This window comes from Scyliorhinus torazame, chromosome 21 (genome assembly GCF_047496885.1).
Source record: "Scyliorhinus torazame isolate Kashiwa2021f chromosome 21, sScyTor2.1, whole genome shotgun sequence".
Taxonomy (NCBI): domain Eukaryota; kingdom Metazoa; phylum Chordata; class Chondrichthyes; order Carcharhiniformes; family Scyliorhinidae; genus Scyliorhinus; species Scyliorhinus torazame.
Genome location: NC_092727.1, coordinates 63364792 through 63382345, shown reverse-complemented (window position 1 = coordinate 63382345; position 17554 = coordinate 63364792). Strand labels below are relative to the sequence as shown.

Here is a 17554-nt window from a genome sequence, read left to right as displayed (position 1 = left end):
ATGGTATGTTGGCCTTCAATGTGAGAGGTTTCGAGTATAGAAGCACGGATGTGTTGCTGCAACAGGGCTTTGGTGAGGCCACACCTGGAGTATTGTGTGCAGTTTTGGTCTCCTTCTCTGAGGACGGATGTTCTTGCTCTCGAGGGAGTGCAGCAAAGGTTTACCAGACTGATTCCAGGGATGGCGGGACTGTCATATGAGGAGAGATTGACTAGGTTGGGATTGTTCGCGCTGGAGTTCAGAAGAATGAGGGGGGGGGGATCTCATAGAGATTTATAAAATTCTAACAGGACTAGACAGGGTAGATGCAGGGAAGATGTTACCAATGATGGGTGTGTCCAGGACCAGGGGCACAGTCTGAGGATTCAGGGTAAACCATTTCGGGCATAGATAAGGAGACATTTCTTCACCCAAAGAGTGGTGAGCCTGTGGAATTCATTACCACAGGAAGTAGTTGATGCTGAATCATTGAATATATTCAAGAGGCGGCTAGATATAGCAGTTGGGGAGAATGGGATCAAAGGCTATGGGGAGAAAGCAGGATTAGGCTATTGAGTTGGATGACCAGCCATGATCGTGATGAATGGCAGAGCAGATTCGAAGGGCCAAAAGGCCTCCTCCTGCTCCTATCTTCTATGTATCTATGTACTTTGCATCAGCATTCACCAAAGAAAGTGACTTTGTGGAAGATGATTCTTGCATAATCTCTCCCTCACTGTTAACAAAATGAAGGCAATTGTCATCGACTTCAGGAGGCGTAGAGGAGAACATGCCCCTATCTACAAAATGGGAATGAAGAAAGGGTCGAGAGCTTAAAGATTTTAGGTGTCCAGATTACCAACAACCTGTCCTGGCCCCCCATGCCGACACTATAGTTAAGAAAGCCGACCAACGACTCTACTTTCTCAGAAGACTGAGGACGTTTGACATGTCAGCTTCGATTCTCTACAACTTTTATAGCATTCTTTCTGGTTGTATCACAGCTTGGTATGGTTCCTGCTCTGCCCAAAACTGCAGGCAACTACAAAAGGTTGTGAATGTAGCCCAGTCCATCACAAAAAACAGCCTCCCATCTATTGACTATAATTCCCACTGCCTCGGAAAGGCGACCAGCATAATTAAGCACCCCGGACATATTCTCTTCCACCTTCTTCCGCCAGGAAAAAGATACCAAAGTTTGAGGTCACGTGCCAACCGACTCAAGAACAGCTTCTTCCCTGCTGCCGTCAGACTTTTGAATGGACCTACCTCGTATTAAGTTGATCTTTTCTCGACACCCTAGCTATGACTGTAACATTACATTCCATAGACTCTCCTTCCTTCCCTGTGCGCAACATGCATTGTTTGTACAGCATGCAAGAAACAATACTTTTCACTGTATACTAATACATGTGACAATAACAAATCAAATCAAATCAAAAAATCGTGAAGCTGGCGTGCTGGCTGATGTGGCGGCAGGAGGATGTAGGAGTTGGCGTGGGCGGGCTGCTGGCTCTCGTAACGGACACTGGCTGTGGTTTATGCGGGGGGCCGGGGGGGGGGGGGGGTCCTGCCAGGGTCGGGGAGGAGAGGTGAAGGGGGGGGAAGGACAGGCCGCGCAGTCAGGGAGCCCCCATCGTGACAGGGCGATGCTCATGCAAAGGGTGCCATTACGGTGGCCATCTTGTGGGTACCCACCCCGGTCCCTGGGTGAGGGCAGGGTTAACGGCCGGATGGGTGGGTCCCGACACCCTCCCCGGCCACCCCACCCAATCGCCGGCACCCACTGGGGGACCACCCAGGGACACACTGATGGCAGCCCCCAGTGAGGGCAGGGCAGGGACGGGCGCCAGGAGTGGGGGCACCGACGGGGCAGGGGTGGGGGACATGCATGGCCGGGGTGCGCGGTGCCAACCGGGGCCAACATGTAGCCCATGGTACCTGGCTGTGCACGGGCGTATGCGCCCTGGTAACACTGTGTCCCCTTAGCCCTGCAAATGATCATTTGGGAACCATCGAGCAATGCTGGCCGCCGTGGCAGCGTGAGCGCAGGCGGCTCAGAGAGGCGGTGGAGGCCGCAGCAGAGGAGCGGACTGAAGAGGGGCATGTGCCAGCCACTCAGGCTGGAGGGCCACCTGCCCGACAGGCCGAGGAGGAACGGGACAAGGGGGAGGAGATTGTGGTGCCAAGGAAGTACCTGATGAGGCCCCGCGTGTTCCGGCGCCATATGTCCTTCCAGGAACCCCCGGACCGGGCATCGAAGAGCTGGAAAATTGTTGCTCATATCTGCCACATGATGGCACACCTGGCACTGCATGGGGCAGGGGGAGAACACCCGCTACCGGTCGCCCACAACTTCTACGTCACGGGGTCATTCCAGTTGCTGAGTGGGATCTCTCAGGCATTGGTGCACAGGTGCATCCGCGCTGTCACGGACGTACTGTATGCCCTTCCGGACCGGTAAATTCAGTTTACCGCCCCCACCAGGATGCCCGGGCAGCGGGGCTCACTGCCATTGCCAGGATTTCCCCAGGTCCAGGGGTCATCGATGGGGTGCATGTCGCCCTAAGGGCACCGGCGGATGAGAGGCCAATGTTCACAAACAGGAAGGGTTATCATTCCATGAACGTACAGGTGGTCTGTGACCACCAGATGAAGATCCTGCACGTCTGCACCCGGTACCCAGGGAGTATACATGACTCGTTTATCCTGGCACAATCATTCATACCTGGAATGTTTGAGGGACACCTCCACCCGGCTGTGGGGCTGGTTGCTGGGAGACAGGGGGCTGCGGTCATGGCTGATGACGCCTATACGGAGGCCAGAGACCAACGCGGAGAACTGCTACAATGAGGCCCATTGTGCGGCCAGGGGTGTGGTGGAGAGGTGCTTCGGGGTCCTGAAGATGCGCTCAAGAAGCCTGGACCGCTCTGGAAGGGCCTCCAGTATGAGGCCAGGAGGGTCGGCCACTTCGTTGTGGTCTGCTGTGTCCTCCACAACATTGCTCAGCAGAGGGGCGATGTACTGGAGGAGGAGGAGGAGCAAGGGCAAGCCCCGTCAGACGAGGAGGAGGGTGGGTGGGACAATTGGGCTGGGCATGCATGCGATGTGCTACGCCATCGGCAGGGCCAGTGAGTACTTGATGCTTTGGTTGACGCACATTTCACCAACTTGGGGGGGTGGTGGTGGGGGGGGGGGTGGGGGGCACGGACACCACATTACCACACCCCCTCAGCACCGACCACACTCACCTCCCACACCACCGAACACACTCACCTCCCACACCACCGAACACACTCACCTCTCCCATCACCGAACACATTCACCTCCCCGACCACCCATCCACCCGCATGTGCACCCCCCCTCCATTATATATACACAGGCGGCACAACGAGCCGGGTCACTGGGTTGCCAGCGACAGCAGGTCTGGTCCATGGGATGGAGGATGATGACAGCCCGTTCTGCGATGAGTTCCGAGCTCCACATCATTAGACAGTAGCACCTCCCACCTTGGTGATCCCTGCATGCAAGCTGGCCAGTCCATCACATGGCCCTGTTGTGATGGGGCATCTGGGGGGGTGGGGGGGTGGGGTCCTGCACGCTGCACCCACTGGCCCTTCACTCTTCCACCACCCCTCACCCACAGTGGCCATCACTGACTGCCCCACCCCCGCACCCATCGGACAGAGAACAGAGGCAGCTTTCATCGGTGATGACATGTGTTTAATGTGCAGTCAGTACATACAATCTGTGCCCTAGCCCCTATAACTAAACTGTGCCCTGCACCTGTGCCAACATAACTGGTGTCTTTCTTTCTGGCCTTACAGGCCGTATCATTATGCCTAGGTGGTTCCACAGACGGTACAGCAGGAGTGGAGGCGGACAGCTGTGACTCCTGCCCTGCGATGAGGGTTCCCGTTGGCGCATGTTTCCTTGGGCGGCCCGGCCTGGATGGGCCCGGCTGATCCTCGGGTGTCCCGGCTGGCGTTCTGTTCTGCCCGCTGCCCACCAGATGCACCAGGGACTGGAGGGGGGAGTCCAAGATGCCGTGGTGTTCTGGCACCTCACCTGCAGGAGCCGCCGGCACGGGCCCCAGCATCACCTCCTCCCTCGGGGTGCACGATGGCCCTGGGCCTCTCCATTGGATGGGGGTGCGAGCGGAGCGATCCCCCTTGGCCCCCCGCCACCTGCCGTTGCCTGGAGGCCCGCTCTGATATCGACCAGGGTCTGAACGTTATCAGCCATGGAGCACAGGGTGTAGGCCATCCCTGTCTGGGACTGCGCTATCTCCCTCTGGGTCAGTGCGGCGCTGGGCAGAACCTGGGCAATGGCGCCGATGCTCTCAGCCATGGCCTGCTGAGACCGGGACACACTGCGGAGCGCCGCTGCAATCTGCAGCTGGCTCTAGCACACAGGCAACCATGTCCTGGGCCCCGGTCCCCGCCTGCACAGATATAGCCCCAGGCCTTGCATAACCTGACCCATGTCTGACACCTTTGCCCCCAGTGCCTCCACTGTGAACGTGGCATCCGTGCGGTTTTGACCTGGGTGGCACGCATGACTGGCCCCACTCCCTCTGCTCCTGTAGCCGGTCGAACTCCTCCACCTGCCTTTGCAGGTGCTGTAAGCCGGCCGCCATCCCCTCCCCTAGTCTCTGGGTCTCTGACTGCACCCGGTCTATGGGTGGGACTGGATATTCGAGGAATCCGGGACCCGTCGGGCGGCAGCTGGTTGCTGGGGCTGGGCTGCCCTCCGACCGTCCGCCCCCTCGGCTGCTCCTCCCTCTACCTGCTGTACCGGAGCGGCTGTGTCGTGCGCACCAATAAGTGTCCCAGAAGCCTCCTCACTAAAGAGTCCAGCCGAGGTGATAGTCTCTGAGTGGTGGAGGGTGTAGGGGACAGCAGTGACGCAAATTCTGTCCTCATCGGACGCGAAGTCCGGGGTCTCCTGCGTCGCGGTGTGCTGTGTGTATGTCCCCTGGGTCGCGGTGTGCTGTGTGTCTGTCCCCTGGGTCGCGGTGTGCTGTGTGTCTGTCCCCTGGGTCGTGGTGTGCTGTGTGTCTGTCCCCTGGGTCGTGGTTTGCTGTGTGTCTGTCCCCTGAGTCGTGGTGTGCTGTGTGTCTGTCCCCTGAGTCGTGGTGTGCTGTGTGTCTGTCCCCTGAGTCGTGGTGTGCTGTGTGTCTGTCCCCTGAGTCGTGGTGTGCTGTCTGTCTGTCTCCTGGGTCGCGGTGTGCTGTGTGTCTGTCCCCTGGGTCACGGTGTGCTGTCTGTCTGTCTCCTGGGTCGCGGTGTACTATGTGTCTGTCCCCTGGGTCGCGGTGTGCTGTGTGTCTGTCCCCTGGGTCGTGGTGTGCTGTGTGTCTGTCCCCTGGGTCGCGGTGTGCTGTGTGTCTGTCCCCTGGGTCGCGGTGTGCTGTGTGTCTGTCCCCTGGGTCGCGGTGTGCTGTGTGTCTGTCCCCTGGGTCGCGGTGTGCTGTGTGTCTGTCCCCTGAGTCGTGGTGTGCTGTGTGTCTGTCCCCTGGGTGGCGGTGTACTATGTGTCTGTCCCCTGGGTCGCGGTGTGCTGTGTGTCTGTCCCCTGAGTCGTGGTGTGCTGCGTGTCTGTCCCCTGGGTCGCGGTGTGCTGTGTGTCTGTCCCCTGAGTCGTGGTGTGCTGTGTGTCTGTCCCCTGGGTGGCGGTGTACTATGTGTCTGTCCCCTGGGTCGCGGTGTGCTGTGTGTCTGTCCCCTGAGTCGTGGTGTGCTGTGTGTCTGTCCCCTGGGTCGCGGTGTGCTGTGTGTCTGTCCCCTGGGTCGCGGTGTGCTGTGTGTCTGTCCCCTGGGTCGTGGTGTGCTGTGTGTCTGTCTCCTGGGTCGCGGTGTGCTGTGTGTCTGTCCCCTGGGTCGTGGTGTGCTGTGTGTCTGTCCCCTGGGTCGCGGTGTGCTGTGTGTCTGTCCCCTGAGTCGCGGTGTGCTGTGTGTCTGTCCCCTGGGTCGCGGTGTGCTGTGTGTCTGTCCCCTGGGTCGCGGTGTGCTGTGTGTCTGTCCCCTGGGTCGCGGTGTGCTGTGTGTCTGTCCCCTGGGTCGCGGTGTGCTGTGTGTCTGTCCCCTGGGTCGCGGTGTGCTGTGTGTCTGTCCCCTGAGTCGCGGTGTGCTGTGTGTCTGTCCCCTGGGTCGCGGTGTGCTGTGTGTCTGTCCCCTGGGTCGTGGTTTCCTGTCTCCTCTCGGCCGGAGGGCTGTTGTTACGGCTGCCCTCCCCGTCGGTGCTCGGGTCCATGGGGGGCACCAGCCCTGGCACTGGCCGGGGGCGGGGGGGCCGCTGGCTGGGCCGGGACCATCGCCAGCTGGTCCTGCAAGACACAAGCCAGCATGTATGGTTAGACGGACGGACAGGGGTGAGGCGTGTTGGGGTGAGGGGGTAGGGTGATGGGAGTGGGGTGAGTGGGGGTGGGGTGAGGGGGGGCACACGTGTTGTGAGGGGCTGCAGACACGCAGGGGGTTCTCACTTGGTGGCGCGCCTCCGCAACAGCAACCTCTCGCTCCTCCGGTCTGCCAACAATGTATAGTGCCCTCTGCTCGGGCACGGTGAGGGAATGCAGTTCTGGTGGTCCTGCTTTGGTCTTCTCCCGCTCCCCGCGGTTATTCGTGGACATTTCCTGGCGGGGGGGGGGGAACACAAACAGCAGCAATGTTAGACGGTCCGACGCATGCAGCTCAGGGGTTGGGTCTCTGATGGCATCAGTGCACAGGGCACCCGGCCATTGGAGCTGGCATGGGTGGGTGCAGTCATGTGGGTCGGGGTGGGATCATCCCTCTGGGTGGGGGGCGGGTCACATGTGTGTGGGGGTAGTGTGGTTGGTGCCAGGGGCATAGTGCTGGGTACTCACCCTGGCTGCCGAGGTGGTCGTACAGCTTCTTTCGGCACAGTCCTGGCCACCGGCCTGACGGCGCTGACGGCATCGGCCACCTCCGCCCAAGCACGGCGAGCGATGGCGGCTGCTGTCCTGCGTCCTAGCCCGGGGTACAACAGCAGCCTCCTCTCCTCCACAGCCTCTAGGAGGGTGTCCAACTCGCCGTCCCTAAATCACGGTGCTGCTCATCTGGCGGCCATCTTGCCTGCGACGCTGAGTGTGGGGGGGAGAATGTTTATCAGCAGCCGTGGTGTCGCGTCAATGATGCAACCCGTGTATCGACTGCCGCTCCCTTGGGCGCTTCCCATTGTGCCTGTAGCCCCTTGTGGGCCATCGAATTGCTGGCGGCCCGATGACGCTGACGTGAAACTCCTCCATTTTCACGACGGCGTCAACACTCATTATCGGAGAATCGAGCCCCCATCTAGAATACTGTGTGCAATTTTGGTCACTTTGTTAAAGGAGGGAGGTGGTTCAGAGGAGGTTTACTCGGTTGATACCTGGAATGAGTGGGTTGTCTTATGAGGATACGTTGGACTGACCTATCCACTCCAGTTTTCACTGGAGTTTAGAAGAGTGAGGGGTGATTTGATTGGAGTGCATAATATTAGGAATGATATTGACAAGGGGGATGTGGAAAGGATGTTTCCTCCTGTGGGTGTGACCAGATTAGGGGGCACTGTTTTAAAGTTAACGCTCACCCTGAAAGGACAGAGATGAGGAGAAATGAATTATCTCAGAGAATTATGAGACTTTGGAACTCTCTGCCCCAGAAGGTGGTGGAGGCAGGGGGGGTCACTGAATATTTTAATGGCGGAGGGAGATAGATAGGGAAGATATAAAGTTTGACAAGGGGATCAAAGGTTATCGAGGATAGATGAGAAATGTAGGCCGGGATTCTCTGAGCCCCCAGCGAAGGTACGCAGAATGAGGCGTCGGACCCGCAACGCCTTCGCAACATTCTCCGTCGACCGGAGAATCACCACCAGCCGAGCGTGCGCGGTCGACGCGGCGCCGGTGGGCCGTTGAAAGAGGCCCCCGCGGCAAATCTCTGTGGTCAACTGGCCGAGTTCCCACCGGCGTGGTTCTCGTATGGTTCCACCCGGCGGGAGCTCGGCATCGCGGCTGCGGTGGCTATCCTGGTGGGGGTGGCGGGGGTATCAGTCTCGGGCGGGGGGGCCTCCACGACGGCCAAGCCCACGATCGGGGGCCACTGATTGGCGGGCACGCGTGATCTGCGGGGGCCTACGTCCTTCCGCGTCGCGTCGGCCCACTGTGTGGTTCCACCACGTGGCGCGGGCCGGCGCCACCACTCGAATGCACAGACCCGCGGACGGAAGTGCAGGGCCACGTATCGGCAACAGGAGCTGTGTGGCGCACGCCGGGGCCCTGCAAGCCCCCTTAAAGCTGGAGAATTACTCCGGACTTTTTAGAAAAAAGTCCAGACTGATTCACGCCCGTTTTCTGGCGGGCGAGGGGACATAGCCCCATTATTGGAGAATCCCGGCTGAGTCTTCAACAAAAACAGATCAGCCAAGATTATATTGAATATCAGCCTCGAGGGTCTGAATGGTCTACAGTTACTCCTAATTTGTGTGTTCGCTTGTTCGTGAAATTTATTGCTTGGTTTGATTTTTGTATCGTGCAATTTGCTGATTTGTTTATTTGTGTTTGGAGATGTCTTTGTTCCTGTACCCAAGGAAGGCTTGCAACCTCTATATGATAGGTGATATTTCTATTCTTCTGACTAAAATGCGTTTTTTTGGATTTATCTGTGTTGTACTTTGTCAATTCTGTGCCCGTTTGTTGTAGTCCTTCTCAGTATTGACTTCACCCTCTACCTAACTGTGGTGTCATCAACACAGTTAGAAATTATATTTTTGATTCTAAAATCCAAATATTTGGTTTAAATTGTGAACAGCGTTCCAGCACACTGACCGTTTCGGAGCATCCCACCCTCTGCCATTCTGAATAACCATTCTGCTTCCGTGCAGCAATCCGTTGTGAAACTTCTCCTCTTTCTGTGGTTTTATTCATCAGCCGAGTATGCATAGAATCCCTGCAGTTCAGAAGAGGGCCATTCAGCCCATCGACCTTCCAAAAGGGAAGTCTACCTAGCCTCACTCCCGTCCTACCCCTGTAACCCAGTAACCCCACCTACCCCTCACACACTAAGGGACCAATCCACCTAACCTGCACATTTTTGGATTTGGGGGGAAACCGGAGAACACACACACAGGGAGAATGTGCAAACAGCACATAAACAGACACCCGAGGCGGGAATCAAACTCAGGTCCCTGGCACTGAGAGGGCGCAGTACTAACGCTGTGCCAGCGTGCCACCCAACTTATTTTATGGTAGGTCGTTTTAAAATCTGGACAAATCACAGCTGTTGCCTTATCAATGTCTACTCTCTCTGTTACCCCCCCCCCAACAAATTCAATCATTTGAAGCAATATTTTTGCTCCTGACCATTTATATTTCCATTCTTCAAGATCTGGAAGATCTTCACTCAATTATTGCAGCAGAAGTGGGAATTGCAAGTTTCTTAGTTTCTTTTTACCCATTCCCCACAGTTTATCTGTCGATTAAAACACATTTTGGAAATATCAGCCGAATTGCATTGTCTTCTGTTTCACATGTTTGCAGACTGATGGAATCTTTCTGATGGGATCACAGTCGTTGATGCGAATGCTTCTGTTCAAACAGTGGAATTGACATTGAGGTCCAATTGTCAAATGTACCATTAATTTCTAGATATACTTAACTCTCATTTATTTGACCACAGATCCGCTAAGAAAGCCGACCTTACGCCTTGATCAATACAGTTTGGTGTATTTAAAAGGAGCAACGGTCACAATGAATTGCACCATGACAGGAGGATATCTCGGTGAAGTTTTCTATTTTTATAGAGATGGCCGAATGCTGTCGTCCAGTGAAATTGACACACAATACAATATTGGAACATTCACGGTCAGCGGTACAAGCGAAGAAGGGAGTTACCAATGTCGATATGGAGCATCTGTGAATAGTAGATGGTTATGGTCCCAGCTCAGTGAGGGCCTGTTAATAACTACAGCAGGTATGGTGGCAGAGCTTATCAATATGTCTGTTCAATGTACAGTGATGTGGAGATGCCGGCGTTGGACTGGGGTGAGCACAGTAAGAAGTCTTACAACACCAGGTTAAAGTCCAACAGGTTTGTTTGGAGTCACTAGCTTTCGGAGCGCTGCTCCTTCCTCAGGTGAATGAAGAGGTAGGTTCCAGAAACATTTATACAGACAAAGTCAAAGATGCAAAACGATACTTTGAATGCAAGCATTTTCAGGTAAAGTCTTTACAGATCCAGAGAGAGGGGTCATCCGAGGTTAAAGAGGTGCTCCGGTAGGATTGTGAAATCCTACCAACTGCCCTGGCTTGAGACAATTCACACCTCTTTAACCTGGGGTTACCCTCTCTCTGGATCTGTAAAGACTTAATTACCTGAAAGGGCTCGCATTCAAAGTATCATCTTGCATCTTTGAATTTGTCTATATATATGTTTCTGGAACATACCTCTTCATTCACCTGAGGAAGGAGCAGCGCTCCGAAAGCTAGTGATTTGAAACAAACCTGTTGGACTTTAACCTGGTGTTGTAAGACAATGTACAGTGAAATGTAACCGATTTATTTTTTTCACATTTCTCAACTCTTGGCAGGTCCCTGTAACAAACAGGATAAAAGCAAAACCTTGGAGATCTGAAATAAAAACCAAAAGTGATAACTTGTGTTTCTCCCTCCACAGATGCTGCCAGACATGTTAGGCGGGATTCTCCAGTTTGGGAGACTTAAGGGTGAGATTTTCCGCCGGTGGAATCCTCCGCTTCACCGGCAACGCACTCACGCCAGTGGATTTCCTGACAGCGTGGGGCGACCATGGTCGGAAACCCCATTGGCCGTCTGCCGGATGCTGCTGCCGGCTGGGGGCACGCAACACCAGAAAAAAGGCTTTGCGGGACGGAGAATCCCACCCTAAGTATTGACGCCGGGACTGAATCAGTGGACTTCCATAACAAAAAAATTGGTGCTTTGTCCGGAGCAATTCAGGTCCTGTTAACTGGTTAGCACCAGTGCCACTTAGAACTCACGCAATTTCAAAGCATGCTGACGCCGATACCAGTCAAGATGGTTGCGCTGGAGCACTCCCATCACATTGATGGGTCAGCTGGGGCCAGAGGGTACCTAATGGGAGGCCTGGGTGGGCACCCATGTGACCCACGGCATTAAGTTGCCAGTGGACAGTCAGCGGCGAGCCCAGCAACATGGCTGACTTGCAGGCTGTGGTAATTGCAATCCATGCCCGGCCACCTCAACCCCATGGCCTCCTCCTAGCTACCCCCCCCGACCCTGGCAGGTGCCCCCCCCCCCGGCCAGCAGCATAACTGTCAATACACTGTAGCGATGTCGGACAGAGTTTGTACCCCCTCCCACACCCTCAGCAACAAGTGAACCTTGCCGTCCTGGCCTGGCGGAGCATCGGCCGTTAATGATATGCCAATGGCCTTTACTACACAATTAGCATGCCCACGCCGGCATGCGGCATAGAACACATTCACGCCGCTGTCAAGGGACCGAAGCATGGCATTCCATTTGCCGCAGTGCCAACCTCGATTTTCAGCTGACGCAGAATTCTCCACCCAATCCTATTTCCCGATTCTGGCATTGGTGATGGAAAATCCCGCCCATTGAGTTTTTCCAGCATTTTCTGTTCTTATTCCTGTAATAACTAGTTTGGCTCACACCAGCATTTCTACTGATTGGTCGTTTTGACTTTTATCCACTCTCTGAACATTTAAAATATATCTTTGATTGTGAATATTCACATTAAGAACTTGCTTCAGATACTTTGGGACCTCTAATATCTTTAGATATGTTGTGCTATAGAAATAAATTCTATTGTGTTCACTTTGTTGGAACCGTTCTCCGTTTGCCGAGGCCGAAATCGCGAAATGCAATTGGGCGGAGAATAAGTTCCGATGCAAAAATCGCGGCGGGCGTTTATTTGTTGCTAAATCGCGTTTCCCCATCACCTTGACAGCGGCATCAATGTATTCCGTACAGTAAACACCGTTTAATTAGCGGGCCTGACCTGGGGCGTCATTCTCCGACCCCCAGCCGGGTTGGAGAATCGCCGGGGGCTGCCGTGAATCCCGCCCCCGTCGGTTGCCGAAGTCTCCGGTACCGGATATTCGGCGGGGGCGGGAATCGGGCCGCGCCGGTTGGCGGGCCCCCCCCCGCTCGATTCTCCGGCCCGGACGGGCCGAAGTCCCGCCGATAAATTGCCAGTCCCACCGGCGTAAATTAAAGTACCTATTTACCGGCGGGACAAGGCGGCGCGGGCGGGCTCCGGGGTCCTGTGGGGGGCGCGGGGCGACCTGACCCCGGGGGGTGCCCCCACGGTGGCCTGGCCGGCTATCGAGGCCCACCGATCCGCGGGTGGCCCTGTGCGATGGGGGCACTCTTTCCCTTTCGCCTCCGCCATGGTCTCCACCATGGCGGAGGCGGAAGAGACTCCCTCCACTGCGCATGCGTGGGAAACTGTCAGCGGCCGCTGACGCTCCTGCGCATGCGCCGCCCCGACATGTCATTTCCACGCCAGCTGGCGGGGCAACAAAGGCTGTTTCCGCCAGTTGGCGGGGCGGAAATTCCTCCGGCGTCGGCCTAGCCCCTCAATGTTGGGGCTCGGCCCCCAAAGATGCGGAGCATTCCGCACCTTTGGGGCGGCGCGATGCCCGTCTGATTGGCGCCGTTTTGGGCGCCAGTCGGCGGACATCGCGCCGTTTCGGTATAATTTCGCCCCCTGGTATTCCCCGGGGCCTCCACAATTCTCCTCCTCCAATTGGCAAGTGTTCACTTGCTTTTGAAAATCGTTAAACCGACTTCTGATGAAGGAGTGAGAGAGGAGGTACGACACAGACAGATGCGACTGTGGGCTGCCGGGCCAGACACTGGCCGGGTTGGCTGGGATGGGGTACGAGATAAATAGAAAGCGACAGTGTTAGACAGTCAGATGCATGCAGCCCAGGGCATGGTGGCTGGTATGCGTGTCGGCATGTGGGGCAGGGCGAAGGTTTCGCTGCCCTCCGGGAGTGGGAGGGGGATAGAGTTACAGAAGGCATGGTGCTGCCCACTCATCCTGGCCGCCCTGAGGAGGTTGTGCAGCTTTTTCTGCCACTGTTGTCTGGTCCGGACAGTGTTGCTGGTGGCGTTGACCACTTCTGCCACCTGCGCCCAGGCACAACCAGTGGCGGCAGCTGACAGCGTCCTTCCTGGGCCAGGGTACAGGGTCACCCTCCTCTCCTCCACAGAACAATAGGGTCTCCAGTTCCGCATTGGTAAAGCACGGGCCTGCTCTTCTTGCTGCCATCTTGTTGGCTGGGATGGTGTGTGTGGGACGTGCAGTTGCAACGTGTCAGATTCCTGCATATAAGTCGCTGAACTGGCAAATCTGGTACTGTTTCTCTTTGGGATCGAACCATGGCTGGGATTTTCCGTTGGCCGACACCAGAATTGGGAAAAGCAATTGGGTGGAGAATCACGCATGAGGCGAAAATCATGGCCGACAGAATGCCCTGCTCCAGTGCCTCGCCAGCAGTGTCAATGCATTCTACTCTGCGTGTACATTAAAGGGCATTGGCATACCTTTAGCAAGCCTGATCAGTATTCTACAGGGCCTCCGCGATGCTCGGCCTCTGCCAGGATGACGAGTTTCACCTGTGGTTTTAAAAATTGGGAAATTGGCGCCCTGGCTGAGGAGGGAGAGAGAGGAAATGGGACATGCAGAGGCGGCACCGTCGGCTGCCGGTCCTGTCGCTGTCAGGGCTGGCTGAGGAGGCATCTGCCAGGCCCATGGGGGGGGGGGGGGGGGGCTGGGGGCATCAAGGGATGGGTCACGGGGGTTAAGGGATGGACCGTGGGGTCAGGGTAACCCCACACGGTACACGGGACTGAGGTGTCCAGGCACGGACTGCCATTGCTGTGGCCTGCAAGGCAGCCATCTTGCGCACCCCACTGATCGCCCTCCATGACCTGCGGTTGCGCAGAGTGATTCCGGCCATATGGATGCCCCTACCCTCACCCCCGCCCCCCCCTCCAACCCTCCATCCTAAGGAGGAGGCACTCCACTCTGTCTCCACCCCAACAACCCCCCCCCCAAAAAGCCATTAGCTGCCAGCAGGACGTCACGCGGCCCACCGAAGGGCAAAGCCCACAGCAGCCCCTGCAGGAGGACATCGGCCGGTGGTTGCGGAGCGTACCTCTAGCATGGGTAGCGCCAGCCACTGGTACCTCAGCAGAGTGACAGGGCCAGGTACTGATGGGGCCAGAAGTGTGTTGGGGAGGACGGAGTGCTGGAGGACCGGCCAAGTGAGGCGTGGGGGAGGGGGAGATGCAGCGGGCCAGGGTCTGCAGTGCAGACCGGGGCCACTCTGCAGCCAGGCGGACTGGTTAGACACGGGCTTATGCATCATGCTAGGGGGCATTTCACCTCCTGCAGACAATGGCTATCGGGATCCAACCAGGAATGGCGGACTTCATCCTGGCCACCGCAGCTTGGGGGATGCACTGAGCTTGTACGAGCAGGAGCTGCTCGAGGAGGACCCTACAGCAGCAGGCCCTGCCTCAAAGGAACAGGAGCCAGCCGGTGAGGATGGAGAGCCAGCTGTTCAGCAGGCCAGTGAGGTGGTGGGAAGGAGGCATCGCCTCAGGCCTCGTCTGTCCGTCAGCGCCTGTCATTCAAGGGCCTTCCGGACTGGGCATGCCGTCGAAGAGTCTGGCTGAGCAGGGGGATCGTACGACATGTCTGCCTGATCATGGTGCATCTGGTACCATGGGGGTGTGGGGGAGGTCATCTGAACCTTTACGACACGGTCCTTCGGTGCGCCAAGTGGGGAACTGACTGGGATCTCTGAGACCTCGGTGCACAGGTGCATCCACGCCATAACAGAGGTCTTTTATGCCCGGTCGGCACAATATATCAAATTCAATATGGACAAAGCCCACGAGGATGCCCGGGCAACAGGGTTCACCGTAATCCCCAAGGTGCCTCAGGTCCAGCGGGTAATCGATGGGATGCATACCGCCCTATGAGCATGGAACATGAAAGGCCAGTCTTCACAAACCGAAAGGGGTTCCACTCCATAAACATGTAGCTGGTGTGTGACCATGACCTGCACATCATGCACGCCTGCGCCCGATACCCGGACAGTGCGCACAACGCCTCCATCCTGACACACTCGACAGTTTCAAACATCTTTGAGTCGCACACCCAGGTGAAGGATTGGCTCCTGGGTACAGGGGTTATCCACTGTGGTCGTGGCTGATGTGCTCGTGTGCTATCCAGAGGCCACAGGCGGACGTGCAGACCTGCTACAACGATGCCCCTACAGCGACCTGGGTCGTGATCGAGGGGTGCATTGGCATCTTGAAGTAGCACTTCGGGTGCCTGGACCACTCTGGAGAGACCCTCCAGTATAGTCACATGGGATGAGAGGTGAGCTGGCAAGATGGATACAGAACAGGCTAGGTCATAAAAGACAGAAGATAGCAATGAAAGGGTGCTTTTCTGATGGAGGGCTGTGACTCGTGATGTTCGCAGAAATCGGTGCTGGGACCTTCGCTATTTTATAGTATACAGGAGGAAAATGTAACTGGGCTCATGAGTAAGTTTTACTACTGGGGTGCGAGCGGAGCTAAAACCTGAGGCTCCCCCGCCACCTGGTGCTGCCAGTCCTGGAGGCCCACTCACGTCTCGACCAGGGTGTCAATGCTCAGGGCCATGGAGCACAGGATGTGGACCACCTCCCTCTGTGTCTGTGCCACATCAGCCAGTGACTGTGCCACCACCCTCTGGGACTAGCTCAGGTTAGCCAGCCCCCGGGCAATGCCACCGCCGACCTCAGCTATGACCTGCTGTGACTGGGCCAAGCTCTGGAGTGCCGCTGCAATGTCCAGGTGACTCTGGTACATGGCCGTTTGTGACAGGGCAGCCCTGTCCTGTGCCTTAGCCACCGCCCACACTGAGTGCCCAGGCCATAGATATCCTGACCGATGATCGATACCTCTGCCCCAGGGCCTCCACCGCAGACGCCACCCGTGTGGTGTTGGACTGGGTGGCATGTGTGGTCGGCACCAGCTCCTGCCCCTGCAGGCTGTTCGACTCCCCCAACTGCACCTGCATTCGCTGGGTGGTGGCTGACAATTCCCTCATGGCTCTGAACTGGATCTCCACTATTGAAGGAACTGCCCTTTCCAGAAGTCCGAAACCCGTCTGGACGGCAGCTAGTCCCTAGGATTGGGCCGCCCTCCGACCGTCGGACCCATCAGGGGTTCCTACCTCCACCTGATGTACCAAAGTGGGTGAGTGGTGTGCACCAGATACTGCCACAGACGCCTCTCCACTAAAGTGTCCAACCGAGGTGAGTGTCTCTGGAATGTTGGAGGGTGTTGGTGACATAAGAAAATAAGAACATAAGAACTAGGAGCAGGAGTAGCTGATGCAGCACGGTAGCACAGTGGTTAACACTGTGGCTTCACAGCGCCAGGGTCCCAGGTTCGATTGCCGGCTGGGTCACTGCCTGTGCGGAGTCCGCACGTTCTCCCCGTGTCTGCGTGGGTTTCCTCCGGGTGCTCTGGTTTCCTCCCACAGCCCAAAGACGTGCATGTTAGGTGGATTGGCCATGGTAAATTGCCTTTAGTGTCCAAATAGGATAGGAGGGGTTATTGGGTAATAGTGTGGAAGTGAGGGCTTAAGTGGGTTGGTGCAGACTTGTTGGGCCGAATGGCCTCCTTCTGCACTGCCCTTAGAGCCTGCTCCGCCATTCAACGAGATCATGGCTGATCTTTCGTGGACTCAGCTCCACTTTCCTGCCCAAATAACTTAACCCTTTATTTATTCTTCAAAAAGCTATCTATCCTTATGCCGAAAACATTTAATGAACGAGCCTCAGCTGTTTCACTGGGCAGGGAATTCCATATATTCACAACCCTTTGGGTGAAGAAGTTCCTCCTAAGCTCAGTCCTAAATCTACTTCCCCTTCTTTAAAGGCTATGCCCCCTAGTTCTGCTTTCACCCGCCAGTGGAAACAACCCGCCCACACCGATCCTATCTATTCCTTTCATAATTTTTTTTTTAAAATTTAGAGTACCCAATAATTTTTTCTAATTAAGGGGCAATTTAGCGTGGCCAATCCACCTAACCTGCACATCTTTTGGGTTGTGGGGGTGAAACCCAGGCAGACACGGGGAGAATGTGCAAACTCCACACGGACAGTGACCCAGGGCCGGGATTCGAACCTGGGTCCTCAGCGCCGTAGGCAGCAATGCTAACCACTGCACCACCGTGCTGTCCCCTTCATAATTTTATATGTTTCTATAATATCCCCCCCCCCCCCCCCCCCCCCCCCGCATCCTTCTAAATTCCAACGAGTACAGTCCCAGTCTACTCAATCTCTCCTCGTAATCCAACCCCCTCAACTCTGGGATTAACCGAGTGAATCTCCTTTGCACACTCTCCAGTGCCAAGGCGTCCTTTCTCAGGTAAGGAGACCAAAACTGAACACAATACTCCAGGTGTGGCCTCACTAACACTTTATACAATTGCAGCATAACCTCCCTAGTCTTAAACTCCACCCCTCTAGCAATGAGGAA

The 17554-nt window shown here is 56.2% G+C and overlaps 1 protein-coding gene across 1 annotated transcript in view; it reads left to right on the top strand.

Moving 5' to 3' along the window:
• The window catches only part of LOC140398321 (Fc receptor-like protein 5), a 293198-nt gene that overhangs the window by 30128 nt on the left and 245516 nt on the right, over positions 1–17554 (top strand). Inside the window, exon 3 of the mRNA XM_072486879.1 lies at positions 9657–9950. Coding sequence (XP_072342980.1) covers positions 9657–9950 — 294 coding nt within the window. The remainder of the gene's footprint in view (positions 1–9656; positions 9951–17554) is intronic.